At 41.5% G+C, this 26534-nt stretch overlaps 1 protein-coding gene across 1 annotated transcript in view; it reads left to right on the top strand.

The window, feature by feature from the left end:
- LOC145399783 (uncharacterized) overlaps positions 1-26534 on the top strand; it is a 192194-nt gene that overhangs the window by 117816 nt on the left and 47844 nt on the right. The window contains exons 8-10 of the mRNA XM_080272335.1: positions 3247-3387; positions 3635-3789; positions 10784-10819. Coding sequence (XP_080128461.1) covers positions 3247-3387; positions 3635-3789; positions 10784-10819 — 332 coding nt within the window. The remainder of the gene's footprint in view (positions 1-3246; positions 3388-3634; positions 3790-10783; positions 10820-26534) is intronic.

Genomic DNA, 26534 nt, shown 5'->3' with positions numbered 1-26534 from the left:
CGCAGCCTGTGCATATTCTCATAAGACTGCAATTTAGGAGATTCCACTGAATTTGGACTTCAAGAAGGCATTTGAAAGAGTACCACACCAAAGACTTTTATGAAAACTGTACCATGAAGTAGGAATCTAAGGTAATCTGTATCATTGGATGCAAAATTTTCTCAGAAAATGGGAAATGAGAACAGTACTGAGGGGAAATTGTTCATCATGGAGACAAATGTTTAGTGGAGTTCACAGGCTCAGGGCTGGCACCAGTTATGTTTTTAGTATACGTAGATATCTTAATCAACAACAATGGAAATGGAAGCTGTCAAAATATGTTTGCTGATAATGCAAAACCACATAGGAAAATTACAAACACAGGCTTTTGCCGAGTTACTAGAAGAATTAAATAAGCTTCATAAATGGAGCAGTAGATGGCAAATGGATTTAAAAATTGACAAATGTCTTGTAATCAAGTTTGGTAAAAGTGAAAAATGACCAGACTGGGATTATAAGCTTGGAAATTCAACTTTACACATATCAGAAGAGGAAGACTTAGGAGTGATTATCAATAACAATCTCCGGCTGACCACATCGGTGAGAAAGTACGGAACATGTTCACACTGCTTGCTGAATTGAGAGTAACATTCACGTATATAAATGAAGACATGTTGAGAAAGATAATCACATCATTTATTAGATCTACTCTGGAGTATGTATTGGTAGTCTTTAATCCACATCTCAAAAAACATTGATAATATTGAAAAGGAACAAAGGCCCACTTCAAGATGGGCAGCAAGTCTAAGGGATGTAAGCTATGAAGAAAGACTAGAAAAATTAAACCTGTCAACATTACAAGAGAGAAAGAAAATAGGAGGTATGATTATGCCATATAAATGCATCACAGGAAAAGAGAAAATAGACATAAATGAGTATATAACCTTGGGGAAGCAACATTGAGGATGCTGCAAAAACTGTACAAAAAGAGAGGCGGTTAGAAAATTCAGCTTCCCAAATAGAGCATTTGATCAGTGGAATGCACTACCGTTGAAATTGTGTGTGCAAAAACTATTCATAAATTCAAAGATATGTACGATAAAAATTATTCAAAAGATGGGACAGTACAAGCTTGGCTCATTCTTGTAAAAATAGTCAGGTAAGAAACACACACACACACACACACACACACACACAAGAAGATGGAAGGCTTATATTGTAAAGATATGGATATTCTTAAAATCAGCTGACCACTTAACACTGATAAGACAGCTAAGGCTTTGTTTAAGTCAACCATGTCAGCCCATTTCTCCACAGTTACACCCGGAGTTACAACAAAGGGTAAATCAAGTTGGTAAAAGGATGACTCCTGAATTGCCAGAATTTGAAGGGTTCCAGGTTAAATCCAAGAATATGGAGAAAAAAGTTAGAGGTGAGGGTGGTGGCTGAATGGGTGGTTATGAAGAGGTTGAAATTGTTTGAAAGAATTCAAGTAATTTGTGAATTTACTGGTAAGGATTTTGGTAGGGATATTACAGAGAGGTTGACTGCTTTGGAGATCCCAGTAGCTGAGAGGGATGAAATGGAGGAGAGAAAGACTGACAAGGAAATGATAGAATATAAATCAAAGGCAGAAAGTTAGATTAAAAAGTTAAAGGAAGAGAGTGAAACATTAAAAAGAAGTACAGTATAAAGGAAAAATAAAATGAAAACAGAGGAAGTGGAAATAGAAATGAAAAATATGCAGAATGCATGGCAGGTGGATGAAATAAATAGAAAAATTGCATTAAATGAAATAGTGGTCAAACAAAGGAAGACTAAGGAGAAATTTGAGAGAGCAGAAAAGAAGACAAAGTGAGTTTTGAAGCAGGAGTAATAGATATCATAAGAAAGAGGGAGAGCATTTTGAGAGAGACAGTAGATCAGGAGAAATGTGTGATAGTGTGTGGAGATAAGATGAAATCAGAAATAAAGTTAAGAGAAAAGAAGCAGGAAAAAAAAGACAGTGAACTGATTAACCCCTACACGCCGGGGGGTTTCCGATGTCACACGCTTCTCCTTACGAGGGATTTCCATGATTTTGAAAAAAATACTCTTACTTCAAACCCTAATATCTGCCAAACTATAACAGCTAGACAGAAAAATAAAGATACATAAGACTGTCCAACTCTTCCTCTTTAAAATGAAAGTATCCTCATGTCTCCAGGTGGTCTCGTTGATGAGTAAGGATAAGTTAAAGTTCAAAGGGTGGTGGGAAGATGCCTGTGGCTATACACGTCAACTGGCGTAGCTCTGTGCCCAAAATCATGATGGCAATACATGTCAACCAGTGTGTAGGGGTTAAGGATTTAGATACAGAAGGTAATGGATGGAAGGAAGAGATTGAGGAAGTGTGGAGGTTGTTATAGTATTGGCAGGATGGGACGAGGCCAGTTAAAAATTCAGTTCCACATCAGTAAGGGTGGCAGAGGAAATGACAAAATCTACATGGAGGTTGAAGGAAATTGAGATACAAGGCAATAGCAGTGAGGAGAGACTTACTTCTTCATCTGTTCTCTCACTTCCTTTTGCCTTTGTTTCTGATATAAAATTTCTTATATTCTCTCTTTCTTCCCAATTCAAGTCCCCCCCCTCCCTTACTAAGACTAACAGTGTTTATATGTTACTGTATGAAAGATGCAGGACGATTTTCTGTTGTCCCAGGATTAATGCATTTTTCTACTACTACCAGACTGCTGAAAGACTCTCCCCATGCCCACTTTTTTTTTTGTATGAACATCTCAACACCCTATAAGACTCTGAATATACTGTAGTTGAAATGGGAATGTCAAGTTAGCTTAAGTAAAGGAATATAATTGGTATGGGAATGCTTGGTTAGCTTGAATTTATTTGATGGAAAAGGCCCAGGATGCAGTTTTAGGTAAATAAAGGATATGTATTTAGGAACTGCAGTACCATTCTGTTGAAAAGGAGCTACAATCCCCGTATGGGAGGTGTCTTCCCATGCCGAATAGAATTTTTTGCCATTAGCAAGAATGCAATGAAGATTGCACATCATTGAAGGTGTTAATAACCATTGCTGTCAACCCTCTCCACAAGCAGCCTCTTCTAAACTAAAGTAAATTGTCTGCTGATGGCTACTTTAAAAGGACATCATTGTTTTGAAGAAATGTATGGTTTGTTCATTGGAGACTTAACTCCCATTTTTGTTGTTTATCGGAGGAGGAGTTTAACAGTGGTCGCTGATAACTATTTTCCTTCTTGCAGAGTGGTGAGTTTGTGATGGCCAAGAAAGATATGGACATGATGGAACACCCACCCATCTGGAGAATTGATGGCAAGTCTCTCTTACAGAAGTTCCAGGCATTTGACAAAGATGGCAAGACTTTATACAGAAACATATCAACGGTGGGTGGAATAGTGAAGTTTTTGTTTCACTGGATTCCATACTTTCTGCATTTCCCCCTCACAATTGGAAGTTTCCTTATATACTGTTTCCTGTTATGGATCCTGCCTACTCCATTTATTTTGTGAAATAGGTTTAGGATGACGATGATGACAGTATGGTATATACTGCACAAAAGACATTTACTTAATCGGAACTTAGGCATCCTTCATCTCTCACATGAACTGAGACATCTGTCTTCTCTTTCAGTACTCTGGTTGGACATCACAAGCCAAGGCACTTTATGTTGGAGTGCGTGTAACATTCGTATTCCAGTCCCGCTTTGACACAGTGGTGGAACTTGTGGGCATTAAGGATGGTGATGAGGAGGAAGCCCAACAGAAGCCCAAGGATCCACAAGAGCCGTGAGTCATTTACATAAGCATTGTTAAGAGTTCTAATAAGCAGCAGGGATAGCAATGGCCAAAATGTAGAAAATCAGAAGATTAAGTTGGGGAACAGGAGAAAAAGCTAAATTGTTGCAAACATGCAGGTACACATAGTAACTACCTTTAGCTCTCAGGCCCTGTGAGGGGCTCCTAACCTCACTGAAACACACTACAACACTCTACAGACCATACAGGACAAGGCCCTAAAAATAATCACAGGCTGCACAGCTACTGCACCCATAGACCACCTACATCAAGAAATCAAAGTCCTCAAAGTCAAGGATCATCTAGACATGAGAGGTACCCAAATTCTCGCTGCAGCCTCCACAAACCCACAGCATCCACTACACTACCTGGCAGCACATCTACACACACCAGTGAATATCAAAACAACACCCAGCACACAATATCATACACAAATACTGTCATCTCTCTCCCCTCGCCCACCTTAGACCAGCTTCCAGAGGCATATGCATACTCAGATCACTTGCTGCTCCATTCAGTCACTTAAAGACAACACACAGCTGCATGCATGGCCTCCTGATATCCACCCTTCTGAATCCTACCTCCCTTTTGAGGACAGGGTCCACCAGGCCAGGCAGAGATGTGGGTATCATCCAGCCCTCTTAAGTTACCAGAAGAGGCTGGATGACTCCGTCACTGATGCCTGTCCAGGATGCAACACAGCACCCCATACTGTTAAGCACATTATGGAAGACTGCATTGTACACAATCACCTACGCCAGCAACACAACATACACTCCTGGAGAGCTCTGTGGGAAAGCCCGGTCTCGGCCATGGCCTTCCTTAGGGACTCGGGGCTGTTTGGCCAGACTGCCTAGGGAACTACTACTACTACTACTACTAATACCACCACCACCACCACTGCCTCCTCCTCCTCCTTCTCCTCCTCCTCCTCCTCCTCCTCCTCCTCCTCCTCCTTCTCCTCCTCCTTTAGCTGTGAAATTAATGTAGACAAAGTTGGAGGACACAGAATATGTACCGTTGCCGTTGGTGTCCTCAACTGCTGTGCTTTGATGAGGAAAAGAAGGTGAAGTTAAATGATGGGGGTGGTGTTCATCCAAGAGGAATCTGGTTGAAAGGACATGAATGTTGTTTTGGTGTATGGGGATGCATTTCTGTGTAAGCATAGTGGATGGTTTTTGAGTTGTATCATGTGTTTATATAGTGGGGAAGGGGGTGATTGCATAAATCTGGCTGGCTAAATGTACTGCCACTTGGTAGGTTAGTTTCTGAGAGAGGTGTAAGTGTGTCTGATGGTGCTTCAGGAAAGATGCTATTAGCTTGAATGTTTTATATGGCTTTGGTGGCTGTGAGTTTATGTAAGTGTGAAGTGTAGTATTGCTTGGAGGAAGAAGGATGTTGCAAATGAGGCGCTTGGAAGGAAAACCAGGTAAGCGCCACCCCGGCCTGAAATGGAGTTACATATACCACTTTATTCCCCAAATCCTCTTCTATCACTACAACAAGGGTTTAAGTGAAAATGATGTCCCTAAGATGGTTGAAAATTACGATTTTTAAAGGGCAGTGAACGACCGTACTGCTATTGATAGCCAACCACTCCATGACATTACCATTACGGTCCATTTTGGCTTAGTATTTTCTTCTCCCAGGTACTGCATCCTTGGAAACCAACATCATGTCCGGTTTTCCTACTTGAGTTAAGGCGATTTTACCATAGTATTCATGTCAAAACACGCGCTTATTGTAAGCCGCATGTATGTGAGGCCAAGAGTGAGAGGGAAAACCAGGCGAGCGCCACACAGCAGGAGGTGGCTGCAAGACGCGCCAATTGCATGGCTCGACGCATACCACCGAGCTTTTTTTTATGACACCACCATAAAGGCACATGTCCTTATTTACCTACTGACATATTTTCAGTCTCAATATCCTATAGCTGACCTACAATAACACATATTATGGGTAAAAGTACTGCTACTTTGTTGTCGATTGTTGTCTAACAAGAGGAGAAAGAAGACATTATTGAATTTTTTCATTTAAAATACCACTAATTATCAGCGTCTGAGTATCATTACGGAAAAGTAGATGAATTAGGCGACATGAAAAAAAAAACAAGAGCAGAATATCTTCATTGGTTGAAAAGTTGTCATATTTAAAGTACACAAACTTTAACAGCATTTTTTTCTGTTTTCTTTTTTTGGCACTTACCAGGTTTTCCCTCTAATGGCCTCAAATGTACTCTGTGTAGTGTTGGGTGGTTGTTCATTTTTTGTTTCTTTTTGTAGCAGGGTTATTCCAATATGAAGTTACAAGGGCAGGATGGGACTTTTTTACATGGTCCAAATGCAGTACAGTAATTAAAGCAACATTCACCATCCCACACTCAGTGGAGATCCCCCCCTTTTTTTTTTTTTTTTTTTTTTTTTTTTTTTTTTTTTTTTTTTTAATGCGAGGAAGAAGGAACCAAAGGCCATGAGCCCGCAGTAACAGTTCCCTCCAAGAGAAAAACAAAATACAACAGAGCCAAATTCAAGATCCGATCATTTTGAGATGCCTGGACACACTGTGTTTGAAAGACTGGAGATCATAGGCAGCAGGAAATACAGACAGAGGGAGACAGTTCCAGAGCTGACCTGTTGCATAAATGAAAGACTGGGAGTAACGGTTAACTCTTGCATTAGAGAGTTGGACAGAAAAGGGATGAGAGTTTGCTGCCAGACGGGTGCTACGCGCCCATCGTAGAGGTGGAGGAATGCAAGCAGACAGTTCAGAGGAGCAGTGACCATTAAAGTAGCGATAGAAAAGAGATAAAGATGCAACAGTGTGGCGAAGAGACAGAGGTTGAAGGGAGTCAGTAAGAGGAGGAGAGTTAATGAGACGAAAAGCCTTTGACTCCACCCTATTGATAAGAGCTGTATGTGGGGAGCCTCCCCACACATGAGAGTTGTACTCCACACTGGGGCGGATAAAACCCCTGTATAGAGTCAACAATTGTGCAGGGGTAAAGAAAGAGCGGAGTCGGCTTAGCACACCCAATCTCTTGGAAGCAGATTTTACAAGAGATGTAATATGATCTTTCCAAGATAAGTCCCGAGTAAATGAAACCCCAAGCATGTTCAAGGATGATGCAGGATTAAGCTGAATATTATTAAACATTAGTGTGTATACCTGTGGAAGATTTTGTCGGGTTGATGGGTTTAGGAACTGAGTCTTAGATGCATTAAAAACAACCATATTATTTTTACCCCAGTCAGAGGTACGAGCCAAGTCAGACATTAGGTGTGCCATAGCCTCATCCCTTGTTTGTTGAAGTAAATGTTGAGATGGGCGTTGCGGGAACTGAATGGAAAGGTGAAGGGTGGAGTCATCAGCGTATGAGTGGATAGGGTTAGATGTACAGCTTAGAAGATCATTGATGAATAAAAGGAAGAGAGTTGGTGATAGGACAGAGCCCTGAGGAACACCGCTGTTGATAGATTAGGAGAAGAACGATGGCCGTCTACAACAGCAGCTATAGAACGACCAGAAAGGAAGCTGGCGATGAAGGCACAGATAGAAGGATAGAAACCATAGGAGGGCAGTTTGGAAATTAAAGATTTATGCCAGACTCGATCGAAAGCCTTTGAGATGTCAAGAGCAGTGGCAAAGCTTTCGCCAAAGTCCCGAAAGGAGGATGACCAGGAGTCTGAAAGGTAGGTGAGAAGATCGCCAGTGGAGCGTCCCTGACGGAATCCGTACTGTTGATCGGAAAGAAGGTTGTGATAGGAAAGATGCCTTGAAATTTTTCTGTTGAGAATTGACTCGAAAACTTTTGAAATACAGGACGTTAAAGCAATTGGACGATAGTTGGAGGGTTGGGAGTGGTCACCCTTCTTTGGGACTGGCTGAATGAGAGCAAACTTCCAGCAAGAAGGAAAGGTACAAGTTGACAGACAAAGGCGAAAGAGTTTGCCTAGGCAGGGTGTAAGCACAGAAGCACAGTTCTGGAGAACAGCAGGAGGGACCCCATCAGGCCCATATGCCTTGTTAGTACTGAGGCCAGTGATGGCAGAAAATACATCAACTGAAGAAATTTTAATGTCGGCCATGAGGAAGTCAGAAGGGGGAAGAGATGGAGGAACAGCACCGGAATCGTCTAAGGTGGAATTGGAGGAGAAAGTCTGTACGAAGAGATCAGCTTTATCAGTAGAAGAAATAGCTACAGAACCATCAGAGTAGAAAAGAAGAGGGAAGGATGATGAGGTAAAGTTGTTAGAAAGATTTTTGGCAAGGTGCCAGAAGGAGCGGGAAGAATTCGAGTTGGAGAGTTGAGAGCATTTAGTATGGATGAAATTATTTTTAGTAGAGCGAAGAACAGACTTAGCACGATTCCGGGCAGAAACGTAAAGATGATGTGATTCAGGGGTGGGTTGGCTCCGGTACCTTTTGCAGGCCCTCTCCTTGTTGCGGACAGCATTAGAACAAGCGTGATTAAACCAAGGCTTTCTTGCGTTAGTCAAAGGATATGAGAAAGGAATGTATGATTCCATGCCCGAGAGAATAACCTCCGTAATGCGCAAGGAACACTCAGATGGCTCCTGGCCATGGAAGCAATAATCATTCCAGGGAAAATCAAAGAAGTACTGCCTGAGGGCCTCCCAGTCCGCGGCTCCAAAATGCCATAGACGACGTTTCCCTGGAGGGTCCACAGGCCGTACCGGAGTGATAGGACAGGTTAAGGTAATAAGGTTGTGATCGGAGGAGCCCAACGGAGAGAAAAGATTAACAGAGTAAGCAGAAGGATTAGTTGTGAGGAAGAGGTCAAGTATGTTGGAGCTCTCTCCAAGGCGATCAGGGATACGGGTAGGGTGCTGTACAAGCTGCTCTAGATCATTAAGGATAGAAAAGATGTAGGCTTGTTCACCAGGTGGATCCGTGAAAGGAGAGGAGAGCCAAAGGTGGTGGTGAACATTGAAATCTCCTAGAATGGAGATTTCAGAGAAAGGAGAAATGGATAGAATGTGTTCCATCGTAGAAGTAAGATAGTCGAAGAATTTTTGATAGTCAGTAGAATTAGAGGATAAGTAAATAGCACAGATATATTTAGTCAGAGAATGACAGGAAAGCCAAAGCCAGAGTGTAGAGAATTCAGATGAATCGAGTTCAGGAACACGAGAGCAAGATAAGTCGTTGCGTACATATTCACAACAGCCACCTTTGGCATTGAAATGAGTATAGAGAAAGTAGGAGGATACAGAAAAGGGTTTGCTGTCAGTTGCCTCAGACAGCTGAGTCTCAGTTAGAAAAAGAAAGTGAGGTTTAGAGGAGGAGAGGTGGTGCTCAACAGAGCAAAAGTTAGAGGAAAGGCCGCGAATGTTGCAGAAATGAAGAAGAAGAGAGTCAGACAGTGGTTCCAGGCACCTCGAGTCATCACCGGGAGAGGGGCGGATGGTGGGGCTTTTATGGTCCCCCCCCCTGGGGACTCCGAGGCTTGGTAAAGAGACGCCATTTTGAGTTAAATTTTGAATAGGAAGTGTAGTGTGTACTGTGCATGTAGTTTGGTGTAGATAGTTAGAGAAATTTGTACTGGAGAGCATGCTGTCCTACTCTCTGTGTAACTGAGTCACTGAAAAAGTTCAGCAAAGGGGGATGGTCAGGAACTAGTCCTGAGGGCTGATGAAACGGAAGCTCCAGCACTCCCTGTCATCAGCTTTCCATCCACCTCGGGAGTACTGCCCTGCTCGACTGGTGCTACAGTCTACTCCTCCTACATTCGTCTATCAAATACTGAATTGTTTGTCAGCAGTCCAACTCCCCCATACCCCATTCATGCATTCTCATACCTGACGTTATACATGTCACACCTTCCCACATATCCATTTCATTTGCATTTGTCTTTATCACATACCACACCATTACATGGAACTTTCCTTCCTTAAATGCCTACAGTGTTTGCATTCCTGTAAACTTCATTTGCACCTCTCACGTTTCACAGAGCCTTACAGGTCTGTCTAGTTTTACTGAGCCCTGGACAGGCACAGGACCCAGATTTGAAGCCATCTGGACTGTTTTTAGGTAGAATTTTAGAGGGTAAGGCGATTTCTCAACACCTGTGGATTTGCATGTGGATTTTGTTCTGGTTCCATATGCACATTCCACCATTGCTGATACATTACAGTACAAACCTGAAGATCTGAGTCGCTGGCTTTGTTTGTTGCTGTAAAAGTGACAGGAGGCTGAATATTGATTGGAGATTTCTTAAGACACTAGTGGTGCCCTCAGGATTTATTTTTTCCCCAGTATTAAATATAAGGTGGTAGGTGGGGGCTCTCATCATCCACTCACTCGATGTAGTGCTGATCTCAGGTGTCTGCCCTTTCCTCTCCTCCATCCTTCTTTCCTTTCTTGCTTTTCTGTTTTTCTCATTTATTTCTCATCCTTCTGCCTCTGGGTGACTTTACACTCCCTCTTCTGTCTTTCTTTCCTTCATTCCTTCCTCATCCTTCTGCCTCTGGGTGACTCTACACTGAGTGACAAGCCTAATGGTTTCCTGTACACCAGGAAACCATTTACTACATTGGGTGGTAACTATATAACCAAATTTTGGCATCTGGTGGTTTAGTGGGTAATTACGGCACTCCAATCGGATTGAGTTGGTGAAGGTTTATATCCAAGGGGTGGTTGGTGTTTATTGCTCACGTAATGCCACTCAGGGATAAGTGAGGCTGGCCACTCTCATCTTAAATGTCAGGACCAACTTGCCTAGCCCCGGGCTCGTACGCTTCTCATGGGGCAAAGTAGGATTGGATAGTGGATGGATGGAAATATCTGGACTTTGTTTTGGTTTGTTTACATTTCATATTTGCATAAAGTGCTTTGCAGGACAATAATAATAATGATAATGAAGATATGCTACAGAAACCTTATAATCTACAGTATGTACTTGTATATGTTTGAAATGATAGTGTAGATATGCATGAAACTAAAATGCATTTTCTTTTACTTTCAGAAACTGGACTGCAGTAAAAAAACAGCAGGACTTTCAGTAAGTTCTGTACAATGTATTCACTGTAGTTCACTTATATGCAGTTATGTTATTTTTATTTTGGTGGCATTGGTTCATATTGTTAATTTATAACAGTGTGAATGCTGTTAATTCATTTTTATGAATTTCTACTTTGGTTTTATTTACAGTGTTTGTAATATGAAAGCTTAGATTGAATTTTATTTTATTTTCATTTTATTATTATTTATTTTTTTCCCTGTGACATGGACAGCTGTAGGTGGTTAAGAGGTTATTGGATGCTCTGCCATAGTCAACAGTATATTATTTAGTTACCACTAATAATTATCGCCTGCCTAGTGAGGCGACATGTAATTGCCTGCGTGTGTGTGTGTCTGGCCGTTCCCAAAATATCTCAAAATCAAGTGAGCAAATTGTATCTAAACTTGTGGGCAGTATCCTGGGATATATGGCTTGTTTGTTAATAATGGGCCAGTGCACTGAGTGGTCCTGCCATCTAGTGGGAGTCTGTGAACTTCTCCCAGGTACATGTTTTGCAGGTGTGAGGGTTACAGCAACCAGTATTTGATGTTATTCTACCCAAAGCCATCTAAAACTGAGTGTCGTTATGTTGAACATCAGGTTTTCACCAACAAAACTAAAGGTTCTACAATATTCATGGCCTCATAAAGAAGATGGGTTGGGAAAAAAATAGTATTCAAATGTTTGTTTTACTTCTTTCTGCCAGGTGATTTCTATGGAATTGCTAAAGGGATATTGCCTTCGTGCATGTATAAAGACGGTAAATGATTCGTATAAGGGTAATAGGATTTCCATTTCTTGAAAACACTAATGAATGACATGGATAAATTCGCCATGCGACATTTCCATTCGGTACTAGGCTCTGCCACACGTGCGATTGTAAACAAGCACGAGACCGGTGAGGTGTGTCGGTGATGGGATGACTTGGTTGCGTGACATTGACAATAAGAACAGTTAGCGAAATGATGAATTTTGTTTGTGCTGTGGCTGACTGCAAATCAAACTCATCTTTCAACGCAGTCCAGCACCCATTCATGAAACAAGTGAAAAGATGGGCCAGGTTTCCATCAAAGAAGGATGCCAAATGCTGTAGGCTGTGGAAAACATGTCATACATTGCCCCAGCAGCGAATTTTAAAATACCTGTATGGCAAAATTTGTGCATGAAAGCATTTCTATATACTGTATATATTTACCATGTTATAGTCATACACCAATTATATGGGATGTTTATTGAACAGTAAATTGTATGTAGAAGTTAAATTCGATGGAGATGATAATTCCTGTTGTATGATTTTTTTTTTCCCCCCCACTTAGCAATAGCATGATTGTCAAAGGTGTTTGAAAAATTTTGTGATTTGGGGAAACAGCATGAAAGCACGTAGAAAAATTTATCTTTGAAACCTGCAAAACATGTTTCAGGGAGAAGTTCACAGACTTCCACCAGATGGCAGGACCACTCGTGCACTGGCCCATTTTGGCTAAGCTGCTGTGATATGTCTTCCATTGCTAGAGCAGTTTGCAAGAAAAAATACCATCTTTTTCTTTTTGCTTGCCAGTATTCACCATTATCTGTCATATCCTTAACAAAGAGAACGGCGATTTCAAGGGTAACTGTTAGAAATTCTTCAAAGGCCTGCTATAGTTTCGGACCTTCAGCATCTTACCCCTGACTTCAAGCTTCTGAATGCTGGTGTGATATTTAACTGAGTGGGAGTAAAGAACAAAATCCTAAGACTCCTCCACAATTTTGGTGAAGCTGTGATGATGAGCCTTGCGATTGCTAGAGGATTACCCCTCCCCCAACCCCCAATGGCTGACAATACGCATTTGCGGGTGGATGCCTTGGCTTTGGTTTGGTTTGTTCCCATTTCTTAGTTGCCTAAAGTGCTTTGCAGGATAATAATACAAATAATATTGAAGACATTTTACAGACAGTTTATAATCTGTATTTTTGTATGAAATGGCAGTGTAGATATGCGTGAAACTAAGACATTTTCTTTTACTTTCAGAAACTGGACTGCAGTAAAAAAGCAACAGGACTTTCAGTAAGTTTAATGTTTTGTACAGTATATTCACTCTAGTTTGCTAATATGCAATTACATAATGTTTATTTTTGGTAGTATTGGTTCATATTAGTAATTTGTAACAGTGTGAATGCTGTCACTTCATTTTTATGAATTTCTTGTTTCTATTTTATTTACTTACAGTGAGTGCTTATAATTAAAATGAAAGTTTAGATTGCTTATAGTGAATCATTTTTGTTTCTCTGTGACATGGCTGCAAGAGGTGTGTTGGTGGAACCTGATCTTCCTCTGGACTGCTTCAGGTGGGGAAGAGGTTATTGGGTGCTCTGTCACAGTTAGCAGTATATTAGTTAGTCAGTTACTGCAAGTAATTTAGTCATGTACTCACACAGTCCTGCAGTTGTTCCATCCATAATCTAGCAAGCCAAACTGTTGGCTGCATTGTTTTGAATTTATTGTATTATCACATATCTAGTCATCAGAACTAGTAGTTCAAATATCATGTACTGTATTAGTCTTTATTTGTTACGATATGGTAGCATCTCACTTTAATAGATAAATTTTTTAATTTCTGCAAAACCTCTTTCCTTTGTAAATGTGTAATTTAGCGTAAACATCAGCTTCTGTCACATACGTACTAACCTTGCATATCATAACTGGAGACAAGTATTATCACTGCTTAAAAGTTATTGTCAAGATCCTCAGGTAATTCCCCCACAAGCACAGAACTTACCATTTCTGCTGGCGTACAAAGTGCTTGGGTGTATTGAGTGGCTCAGTATTAATTGTAAGTTTAGGTCTCACTGGCAAAAAAGAGCTCTGAAAAGTTTGAAGTATGGGAGGGTGGCTGGTCTTGAAGTATGTGTAGAAAGAATGAAATGTAACAGATACTATAGTGAAATTTTAATGGGAGATATTCCATAATATTTGGATGAATGAAGTTGTACCAGTGGAGGGTACCGAGGCAGTGATCGTACTCCTGAACAAATGTAATGACTGAAATTATTGGAAAAATAATTTTAGAGTATGTTTGTTGAATTTTGTATGAAAGATAACTACCATTTATACAGCTCAGTACTCATATACAGGCCAAGTTTTTAAGACCAGATTTTTAATGAAGTAGCAGAGGTTGACAAACAAAAGAGTATGATTTTTGAGGGGTGGAAATATATTGAAGGTTGAAAAGTCAGTCGTGTTAGTGTTTCATTGTTTTGAGTTTGACTTTCAATTTATGTATGTGTTTTGACCCAATTACTACTTTTCAAGGGTTCTTAGATGCATACAGTAGTTTATAGAATACAGGATATTTTTATCTCAATGCAAGTAATTACAGTATGTGAAAAGATGAGAAAAGCAGCTCATATGAGCAATGTAGCTGGAACACATTGTAAGCAAACAAATGTTGTTATTGGGTTTCTTGTGGTGTCACTGAGGCAGAACACCAGATCAATGGGGGAAACCAGCTGAACCCCTGGGAGGTGGTGCCACCACACAGAGATGTCTCATTGACACCACAAACCGGTGATTGAAGAGATACCATGTCACATCTCATTCAGTCCTCTGTATCATATTTCATTCACCCTTCAGAGCAAAAAGGTGGCACTAACAAGTAGTCTACCCGTGGTGGCACTGTGCATCCTGGGTAGAGCAGCAGTGGCATCCATCAGGCAGCCAAGCCACCTTTTATTTCCTCACACCTCACCATGGGAAGAGCCCTGATGAGGCACTATCTGTCACAAGGGGGTGTCAGACCTGTACATATTGTACAGCAGTTTCTATTTATACATTGAGCTGATATACTATGAATTGCATTTATGACGACAAAAAAGTGATAACATTTATTCGATGTATGATAGAGTTTTTGCTTACACAGTGATTATGAGCCTATATGAAGCCTTGCTGGTTGATATACTAATACTGTTTTCCTTATGCGATCATCGTCACGCAAGTTTACAGTCATTTGTTTGTTCAGAGATGGCCTCTACATGTGTCACCATCTGGTGTGTTAGTGTGGTGTTGAGTTCAAGCAGCAAGTGAAATGAAATAACTGTCAGTTTGGGTGAGTTGTAAACATATTTTTAGACATGTTTTTTGGTGGTAAACAACAAATGAAGTGAAATAACTTATCCATGAGATTGCTTGAGACACATGTGTTTGTGGCAGTGATCCCCTGGTTATCATGCATAATTGGTACTGGACATGGCACATGGTAGCAGAATTGTGTGATAACGAATACACAGAGCTTGTGGGATTTATCATAATTTGCCCTAGGCACACCAAGCTCAAACCCCAGTTTTGCCTCTTACATGTGTGCGTGAGTGAGGTGAAGGAAGAGGGAGGCCAAGAATGAGATGGAGGGATGGAGTGAAGAGGCATGTGAGAGAGGGAGGTGTGAGCGAGCTGGGAGCAGGGCTGTGAAATGGCAGGGGACTGAATGACATGGAGGCGATTTGTTTGTAGCCACTGCTTACTGGATAAAGGCATCTGGCAATAGATTGGTAGACATCAATTTAGACTCACTAAATACAGTACATAATGTTATGTTAAGCACCAGAAACACAAAGGCATGGTTAGGTTAATAGTAAGGGAGAATACTTATTCTGTTACAGGGTATGCATACCTTATCGAATCCTCGATCCCCCATTCACCTCGCCCCTACCTGTAGACTCGAGGTAAATGTTTGGTTTAATTTCAGCAGTAACAAGACCTTACCAGTTCACTTCTCAAAACTTGTTTTCCATATTTTTCTTACTATTTTTATGGTGGTGAGCAATGTTTACAATCCCAAATGGTGCAGAAGAGACAGATGTCTTCTTGTGGTGCACTGAAGACAGAAGGATGCATCTTAGAGCACTGTTTTTGGCATGAAATTACCCTTATCAGTGCTGATTTATCCAAACCTAACCTAAATTTTTGTAACCTGACCCTATCTATCTATCTATCTATCTATTGCCAGACGCCTCAGTCCCGTTTGGGGTGGCCACAAACAAATCGCCTCCAAGTCGCCCTGTCCCCCGCCATTTCACTGCCCTGCTCCCAACTCACACCCCCCCCTCTCATATACCTCTCCACCCCATCCCTCCATCTCATCCTCGGCCTCCCCCTCCCTCTTCCCCCCTCCACCTCACTCATATACACTCTCTTCGTCAGTCTTTCACCCTCCATCCTCTCCACATGGCCTGACCCAATCTACCATATTTCCTGCCATATAATGCGTACTTTTCTCCTGAGAATTTAGCTTTCAAAAATGTGTACCACAAAGGTCATGGTTTGGGATTGGTGTATGGGTTGAGGTTACTGGTACGAAGTCCACCAACAGTCGGAAGCAAATCACTCAATGGCCATACTAATTATTAATTAGAATTTAAATACAGTATTACAGATGTAGATGAGTGAGTATATTCATAACTAAACAGTAAACTAAGCATTCTGCATGCACATGTTGAGCATAGAGTTATTTTACCACACCAAGCCTGACATTAAATTGTAAAGTCATCTCCTTGCTTTGAGCTTAAGGTGGCAGGGAGAGATTTGTACTTTTGTGCATTTCCTCTTTTAAATAACCAGGTTAATGCAAAATTGTTAGTCTGACCTAATGTAGCCTATTTTATGCTTTTTTGTCATGTTTGGTTAAGGTACTGTTGGTTGTTAGGTTAGATAAGGCTAGGTTATGGTCAAGTAAAGTTAATTTAAATGGTCAGATTTGGTTTGGCTTGGTTAAGATTTGTTAGGTTAGATGTGGTTAGGTTTGGTTGTGGTTAGGCATCGTATTTCATGTCATGCATAAAGGCTCCAGCATGCTTTCATGTGTCAGCCTTGGTCACCTAATGGCAGCTGCCCATGCTGCTGGATCTTTGGCTGCCTCCCTATTCAGTCCCTTATCCCTGAAGCCTGTGACCTAATCTCTCTCTCTCTCTCTCTCTCTCCAGAAAGCTTTCATGTGTCGGCCTCAGTCACCTAATGGCGGCTGTCCATGCTGCTGGATCTCTGGCTGCCTCCCTATTCAGTCCCTTATCCCTGAAGCATTTGACTTCATCCCAGTTTCCCCCCCCCCCCCCCCCCCCCCCAGCTCTACCCATGACTTCACACTTTGCACCTTCTGGACCCAGTTGTCATTTTACCATCCTCTAAACATGGCCAGACCATCTCAGTCTACCCCTCCTCATCGCAGCACATAACATGTCCCTCCAAAAACAAAACTCCACATACTGACGAGATTATCCAGCAAGATCAATCCATTCACGCCTGTCAGTCTTGCCGTGCTCTCCACAATACACCACACACAGGAAATCAGCATTATTTCACAGCCTACCTCTAATACCAGAACTTCTCTTATGCTTCCACTTATCATAGATGCTGCATGAGATGCAAGTTACATTCCACACCCATGTGGCAAACCGCATGGTACCATACTCCCTCTTCTTAGACAGCACTGCCACCAGCCCTAGGTATCATCACTGCTTCATCCACATGTACTCTGATACCCTCTTGCCCAGTTCTTTCCCTCCATTTCCTAAATCTTTACTCCACCTTCCTTTCATTCTCTGCATTCAGCACCAATTCATCAACATACGACATCTCCCACGGGAGTCCATTTATGAAGTCACATGAGAACGCTTCATGCACCATGACAAACAACAAGGGACTTAAGGTTGGCGCCTTATGCACACCAACATTCATGAAAAACTTCACTCAAATCTATTCACTCTCCTGTGGGTGCCACGTACATAGCCATAACTAGCCATTCCTTGATCCCAAGCTTTCCCATTGCCCACTTCATCACCTCCCTAGGGATGCCAAAGGCCTTCTCCAAATCAGTAAAATCAAAATACAGCTCCCTTTTCTCTCCTATACTGCATATTTTTCCAGAAGCTCTCAGACAGTGAATATGGCATCAATGGTCCGTTTGCCAGGCAGGAAACCAAACTGCATCTCATCAGTATCCATTCTTTCCCTTATCATGCCTTCTTGGATCTCTCCATTGCCGTCAATATCTGTTCCAAAAGATTAATGCCTATAATTTCCTCTTACCAGGATATCACCTTTCCCTATGTATGCATTTACAGTCACACTCTTCAGCTGGTCATTTGAGACAACACACTCATATGTGACTGAATTTATCAAATCAGTTACCAAACCCACTCCAATCTTCTTCAGCATTTCAGCAGTCACTCCAGATGCACCCATCACCTTCTCCAACTGCATCCTGCCAATTGTCCTGCTCAGAGTAGCAACATCAGTCAAAGGCCAAAGATCAAACATTGGATTTGCTGACCAAACCTTCCCTGTTCCAGCCAAACTTCTCATTCAGTAGCTGATTATTAGGCTTTCTCAAGGCATCTGTAATATCCTCATTGTTCGCACCTACCATTCCTTTTCATTCTTCACACACTGCTCATCTATGATATCTCAGTTTTTCCCTCATCATCTGATTTACCACCTTAAATGCAATATTCTTCCTTTCAGCACTGTGTGGGTTATCCGTTAAAAGTCTTTGAGATTCAGGTTCAGGTAATTTTGGTTGGGTTGGGTTATATTGTTTTGTTAAGTTAGACAGTTGTGGTTATGTAAGGCTAGCTTATGAATATGTAAAGTTAGGCTTGTAATAATTAATTTCAGTAGATATGAGTAGGTTTTAAAATGTCTGCCATTTTACTTGATAGTTACACATGAGTTAATCAGGTTGAACATTGATATGTAGAACAGGGAAAAGAAAATTGTCAGTAATTAACCATTTATCACCATAAAAATTATTAGAATAATATAGAAGACAACCAGGAAGAAGAGGAAGTGAATCAATAAGGTATTTCTGTTGCTTAAACTAATGTGGGGAAGTCTGTGACCTAGTGGTTGGCATGGTTGTAAGTAAAAGATGGTCAGACCAATATCAGTTGTATGCTACTGTGTTTCTGAAATTATTTGAATATTTTATTCATAATCGTATTAATGTGTTATGAGGTTATGAAGCACAAAAATGAGCATTATAGTTTGTATAATTGAAAATACAGTATAAGCATGCATTTTCTGACTCTCTTCTTCTTCATTTCTGCAACATTCATGGCTTTTCCTCTAACTTTCGCTCTGTTGAGCAGCACCTCTCCTTCTCTAAACCTCACCTTCTTTTCCTAATTGAGACTCAGCTGTCTGAGGCAACTGACAGCAAACCCTTTTCTGTATCCTCCTACTTTCTCTATACTCATTTCAAAGCCAGAGGTGGCTGTTGTGGATATATACGCAACAACTTATCTTGCTCTCGTGTTCCTGAACTCGATTCTTCTGAATTCTCTACACTCTGGCTTTGGCTTTCCTGTCATTCTCTGACTAAATATATCTGTGCTGTTTACTTATCTCCTAATTCTACTGACTATCAAAAATTCTTTGACTATCTTACTTCTACGATGGAACACATTCTATCCATTTCTCCTTTCTCTGAAATCTCCATTCTTGGAGATTTCAAAGTTCACCACCACCTTTGGCTCTCCTCTCCTTTCACTGATCCACCTGGTGAACAAGCCTACACCTTTTCTATCCTTAATGACCTAGAGCAGCTTGTACAGCACCCTACCCGTATCCCTGACCGCCTTGGAGAGAGCTCCAACATACTTGATCTCTTCCTTACAACTAATCCTTCTGCTTACACTGTTAATCTTTTTTCTCCGTTGGGCTCCTCCGATCACAACCTTATCACCTTAACCTGTCCTATCGCTCCGGTACGGCCTGTGGACCCTCCAAAAAAAAATGTCGTCTCTGGCACTTTGGAGCCACGGATTGGGAGGCCCTCAGGCAGTACTTCTTTGATTTTCCCTGGAATGATTATGGCTTCCATAGCCGGGAGCCATCTGGGTTTGCTTCGTGCATTTCGGGGGTTATTCTCTCGGGCATGGAAGCATACGTTCCTTTCTCATATCCTTTGACTAATGCAAGAAAGCCTTGGTTTAATCACGCTTGTTCTAATGCTGTCCGCAACAAGGAGAGGGCCTATAAAAGGTACCAGAGCCAACTAACCCCTGAATCACATCTTTTATACATTTCTGCCCAGAATCATGCTAAGTCTGTTCTTCGCTCTGCTAAAAATAATTTCATCCGTACAAAATGCTCTCAACCCTCTAACTCGAACTCTTCCCGCTCCTTCTGGCACCTTGCCAAAAATCTTTCTAACAACTTTACCTCATGATGCTTCCCTCCTCTTTTCTACTCTGATGGCTCTGTAGCTATTTCTTCTACTGATAAAGCTGATCTCTTTGCTCAGACTTTCTCCTCCAATTCCACCTTAGACGATTCCGGTGGTGTTCCTCCATCACGTCCCCCCTCTGACTTCCACATGGCTGACATTAAAATTTCTTCAGTTGATGTATTTTCTGCCATTGCTGGCCTCAGTACTAATAAGGCATATGGGCCTGATGGAGTCCCTCCTGTTGTTCTCAAGAACTGTGCTTCTGTGCTTACACCCTGCCTAGGCAAACTCTTTCACCTTTGTCTGTCAACTTGTACCTTTCCTTCTTGCTGGAAGTTTGCTCTCATTCAGCTAGTCCCAAAGAAGGGTGACCATTCCCAACCCTCTAACTATTGTCCAATTGCTTTAACATCCTGTATCTCAAAAGTTTTTGAGTCTATTCTTAATAGAAAAATTTTAAAGCATCTTTCCTATCACAACCTTCTTTTTGATCGTCAGTATGGGTTCCGTCAGGGACACTGCACAGGCGATCTTCTCACCTGCCTTTCAGACTCCTGGTCATCCTCCTTTCGGGACTTTGGCGAAAGCTTTGCCATTGCACTTGACATCTCAAAGGCTTTCGATCGAGTCTGGCATAAATCTTTAATTTCCAAACTGCCCTCTTATGGTTTCTATCCTTCTATCTGTGCCTTCATCTCTAGCTTCCTTTCTGGTCGTTCTATAGCCGCTGTTGTAGACGGCTATCTTTCTTCTCCTAGATGTATTAACAGTGGTGTTCCTCAGGGCTTTGTCCTATCACCAACTCTCTTCCTATATTCATCGATGACCTTCTAAGCTGTACATCTAACCCTATCCACTCATACGCTGATGACTCCACCCTTCACCATTCCATTTGATTCCTACAACGTCCATCTCAGCAGTTACTTCAATAGGCAAGGGATGAGGCTTTGGCACACCTAATGTCTGACTTGGCTCATATCTCTGACGGGTAAAAATAATCTTGTTGTTTTTAATGCATCTAAGACTCAGTTTTTGCACCTATCAACCCGACAAAATCTTCCACAGGTATACCCACTAATGTTTAATAATATTCAGCTTAATCCTGCATCATCCTTGAACATGCTTGGGGTTTCATTTGCTCAGGACTTATCTTGGAAAGATCATATTAAACCTCTTGTAAAATCTGCTTCCAAGCGATTGGGTGTGCTAAGCCGACTCCGTTCCTTCTTTCCCCCTACACAATTGTTGACTCTATACAGGGGTTTTATCCGCCCCTGTGTGGAGTACAACTCTCATGTGTGGGGAGGCTCCCCACATGCAGCTCTTCTCAGTAAGGTGGAGTTAAAGGCTTTTCGTCTCATTAACTCTCCCCCTCTTACTGACTCCCTTCAACCTCTGTCTTCGCCGCAGTATTGCATCTTTATCTCTTTTCTTTCGCTACTTCAATGGTCACTGTTCCTCTGAACTGTCTGCGTGCATTCCTCCACTTCTACGACGAGCGCGTAGCACCCGTCTAGCAGCAAACTCTCACCCCTTTTCTGTCCAACTCTCTAATGCAAGAGTTAACCGTTACTCCCAGTCCTTCATTTATGCAACAGGTCAACTCTGGAACTGTCTCCCTCTGTCTGTATTTCCTACTTCCTATGATCTCCAGTCTTTCAAACGCAGAGTGTCCAGGCATCTCGAAATGAATGGATCTTGACTTTAGCTCTCTCTTGTATTTTGTTTTTCTCTTGGAAGGAACAGTTTTGCGGGCTCATTGCCTTTGGTTCCTTCTTCCTCACATTAAAAAAAAAAAAAAAAATGACCCTGATTATTTCTATGCATGACTTTGGGTGTGGGCAACACTTTGTGAAACTCATCTTTTACCCCAGCTGTGATGGTGTGGGCCAATGTAATGCAAGTATTCACTGCTTAAAGGACCTGGCCATTGAAAACATTTCACACATGTTATTATGTCATAGGGTTATGCACCAGGCTGATGTTTGTGACGCTCAGGCTCAACCCAGCTCAGGTGCATGGTAATACTATTTTTGAGCTGAAAAATGAATTATAGCAGCAGGAGTGCAGATTTTCATTTTGCAGCGATAATGAAAATCACCATAATCAACTTTGTTATAACCAAGGGATCCGTGTATATGGAAAAATGTAAGGAATTTAGATATCAGTGTCTGGTGAATCATGAACAGGTAGGCTTGTGGAATGATAGGGGAGATTTGCATTAACTATTTATATATATTAAGGGAGATAGTAGCCATCTCCTGTTATGGGAGTTCCTTAGAGAAACTTAGTGTTGGAAATGATTATGAGAGTATGGGTAAAACAGTGTGAGGACTGCAATGTATTTTCAGTCACCTGAAAACAGTAGTCTGTCTGTCTGTCTGTCTGTCTCTCTCTCTCTCTCTCTCTCTCTCATCAGCCATTTAAGTGTCCGCTGCAGGACCTGCCTCTCCCGACCGAAGTGGGAGTGGTACAGCCATTGTATCTCTACCAAGAGGCTTAGGCTGTCAGGTAGAGATTGTATGTAGGGTGAGAAGTGCTTGTAAGTGTAATTGTAGTGTTGGAGTGGCTTTGGATGTGTGTGTAGTCTGTGAGCCAAGTGTAATCATCCTGCACAAGCCGACTGGGTGCAAGCATACTTTATAGTATGAGACACTGGCTCAACCACAACACCCCTTATGTCCACCAAACAGTACGTGGCCAAAAGAACGCTCTCAAAGTGTATTACCCTGGCGGGGCATGAACCCTCGTTCTTCAGTGTATGAAAACACACACTTTACCACTGCATCACAGAAGTCACGTTACACTTAATCTGTATTCACTTTCAGACATTCTCATTTACATATATGAGGTCTGTTCTGGAAGTATCTGACCCCCCCCCCTCCCCCCATCTCTATCTCTCTCCTTGCCAACCAGTTGGAGGTCAGGAGTGAGGTTTTATGTAGCACAGTGCTGGACCGTCTTGTACATGGGTGATGAATGCCAGCCACCATGAGTGACTCATAGGCCGTCAGTCAGCCTGTGTTCATAGTCGTACACCTTACACTTATTGTGTTCCTGTGCTTGTCACAGTGACAGAAAAGTCAAATAATGTTACTGCATCAAATTTTGTCAAAAGCTAGGTGATACCCAAGTTGAAACTATTAGGAAGATCCAGCAAGTTTTAGGAAATGAAACCATGGGGGTAACACTGATAAAGCATTGGTACACTTGCTTTACCCTTCCATGGCCACCAGTGTCGAAGACGTTTTACCATAGCCTGGCCACTGGTGATGTTGCAGCACGACTTGCAGAAAACTGCAAAAAATTTTGGAAAGGGAACGGAGGTCTGGGAGATGTTGACATAGACCTACTGTAGCCTCGAAACCACTCAGACTGGCAGCACATCTTGTGAACCAGTCATGAGTGGATTTCAGTCTTTTTCTCCCCTTAAGAGTTAGTGTAAGCAAGAATAAGGAAGGAAAGTCCCTTTCTTACCTTCTCCTCATTCTTTCCCCTCTCTTTCCTAAGCCACCCCTCCCCCCAAAAAAAAAGGAATTAACAGTTTAAACAAAAAGGAGAGAAGACATTCATAATCATGTTATTTTTATTTATAAGCACATAGTATACTGTGTACTGAATTTGTTCATTTTACATATTTCTTGTTTTGCACAAACATTTCAGCAACATATGAAGTGTTCTCATGGTGAATACTGTGTATGGATGTAAAACTTTCCCTTCACCTCACACTAATTCCCTCGTTCAAGATGCAAATCACAGATTGTATCAAATCTTGGTCAGGATGGCTTGGCCTGGACACACACAGCAGACTAAAAATAGCATCCTTATTCTCTCCTTCCACACAAGTTGGACCACCCAGAGTTAAAAAACAACAACTCCATACAGGAATATAAGTACATGTGGGGGTGCTCACCATCCACTCACTCAATGTAGTGCTGCTCTCGGGTGACTGCCTTTTCCTCTCTTCCTTCCTTCTTTCCTCTTCTGTCTTTCTTTACTTCATTCTTTCCATTTCCTTCTGCCTACGGGTAACTCTACACTTCATCTTCTGTCTTTCCTTCATTCTTTCCTCATCCTTCTGCCTATGGATGACTCTACACTGAGTGGCAAGCCAGATTGTTTCCAGTACACCAAGAAACAACTGTTCTGGGTGGTAACCACATATGGTAACCAAATTATGGCGCCTGATGTTTTAGTGGGTAATTAAGGCGCTCCAGTCTGATGGAGCCTGTGCAGGTTTATATCCAAGGGGTGGGTAGGGTTTATTGCTCATGTAATGCCACTCAGGGATGGGTGAGGCTGGTCACTCTCATCTTAAATGTCTGGACCAACTTGCCTAGTCCTAGGCTCCTACACTCCTAATGGGGCAACACAGGATTAGATGGAGGGGGGGGGGGAGTATTGTTTACTGAATTTGTTCATTTTACATATTTCTTGCTTTGCACAAGCATTTCGGTAATATATGAGGTGTTTTTTTGGTGAATATATGGATGTAAAACCATCCCTTCCCTTTACACTAATTGCCTCGTGCGCGGTGCTAATCACAAGTCATATAGAATTTTGGATGTGATTCAGCCTGTTCACACTAAAGGGGGACACTTATCTGGTTAGAGTCTAAAAATATCATCTCTTGCCTCTCTTTGGACACAAACTAAACCACCCAGACCATAGAAATAACTCGGTACTTGCATAAACACAATAGACAAAAAAATGTGAAAAAAAAATTATTATTATTTTTTTAATGAAATTACCATATTGTGCACTGATTCTGTTCATAATACATATATCTAGTTATTTCGAACCATTTCAGAACCATTGAAATTTTGGGTGGATGTAAAAGAAAAAATCTTTGTTACCGATATCATTGCATAAATTTGCATAACTTCTGCGCTCCATTGCACAGCTCAGGTTGGGCTAGGAAGCTCAAAATTGCCCTGCCAGGTGTGTCTAACATTCCTCTTAAATGGGGTGGGAGGGGGGGGAAGAATCGATTTTTGAAACTTGAAAAATTGGCCCTGTGGTCAGCCTGTGGGTCCCAACAAATTTCATAGGCACGGCCACAGGGGGTTAGAAAATGCCTGAATATTGGTTGAGAGTAATCCACGTCCTGGGAGGCTATAATCAAACAGGAGTGCTGAAAGTATGAAGAAAGTCTGCAGTTTGGTCATGGGATATTGTCAGTTGACTGTCAAAGAAATTGCTGATGAATTTGGAATCAGCGATGGGTCAGCACACAAAATTTTAAAGGATGATATGGGCATGCGAAGAGTTGCCACCAAGTTCATTCCAAAGCTCCCTTCACATGGACAACAAGCTTTACAAATAAACATTTCTTGAGACTTGTTGTACAGTAAAACCTCGATGTAATGGACTTCAAAAGACCGGAATTCGCTTTTATCGAAACCGAGGAGCTACCGGGCTAAATTCCTATATACAGTAGAGGCTTCATACAACATGAGATAGGTCATGCAGAACCTCGTGCAAAATCATTTTCACGCTAAAACATGACATATACTGTATCTTCATGTAAAATAGGGGGTTAGGTTCTAGGAGCCCCATATTTTTTGTTGAAAATACAGTATATTTAAAAATAGGTTCTGACACATCAGTGCATTCTAACCTAACCTAACTGACTAGTTTTGCCCCCTAATACTCCCCATAAAAATTTAACCACCAAGGATTGCCACAAAGCCTCATGAAAGTCCTCATCAGCAATCATCCAAAACTTCTGACCTAATCAACATATGAATAATGGCCTCCTAGCATCATGCATATTTTGCCAAGAATCATTTATGGCGCACTCATTTAAGAAAAAAAAAATGTGAAACTTTTTGAAAATCATTAGTCATGAACAATAAAGGAAAAAAAAAAAACTATACTGAAGTCAGCATGGACTGATTGCATAGTTCTAACTTCTCAGATACACAGGAATGCAGTAATTGTGAATAATAAACATAAACAAGTCAGCCAAGCAGCATAATTTGTATGACAGTGTATAGTAATTCACAAGAATTGAACTCACATAATTATCTTACCTAACTATTTATGCTAACACGTAGTGTCTTAACATACCATAAGAGCCGAATTTTCTCGACCAAAGACTGTCAGTTCATAACAAAGTTTGAGCACAAAGCTCTCTCTCTCTCTCTCCCTCCCACTCTTCCCCCCCCCCCCACATTGCACCAAAGGTGTAAACATGAATTTTACTACTCCTTCATCATTAACTTTTTCCCCCCGACAAGAAACTATTCACATAGTAAACACACCCGACTCATTGTATCTGTCTGATCGTTTGCATTTAAGCTTCCACACCACACGCCACTTCGTCCAACAACTTTATATTTTCTATTGGAATAAATGCTCTTCTTATGTTCATAGCACTTTCAGGGTGCTAAGTGCTTAGGGATAACTAAAGTTAGTTTGGAACCACATGCTCAGAGTTCTGAGAGGAAATGAGGAGCAAGGAGATAAGCAGATAAACACTTCTCATCACAGCGATGATCCACATAACACTG

This window comes from Coenobita brevimanus, chromosome 6 (genome assembly GCF_032717465.1).
Source record: "Coenobita brevimanus isolate Jiangsu-jjx chromosome 6, ASM3271746v2, whole genome shotgun sequence".
NCBI classification, from domain to species: domain Eukaryota; kingdom Metazoa; phylum Arthropoda; class Malacostraca; order Decapoda; family Coenobitidae; genus Coenobita; species Coenobita brevimanus.
This window is presented reverse-complemented; position numbering and strand designations above follow the sequence as displayed.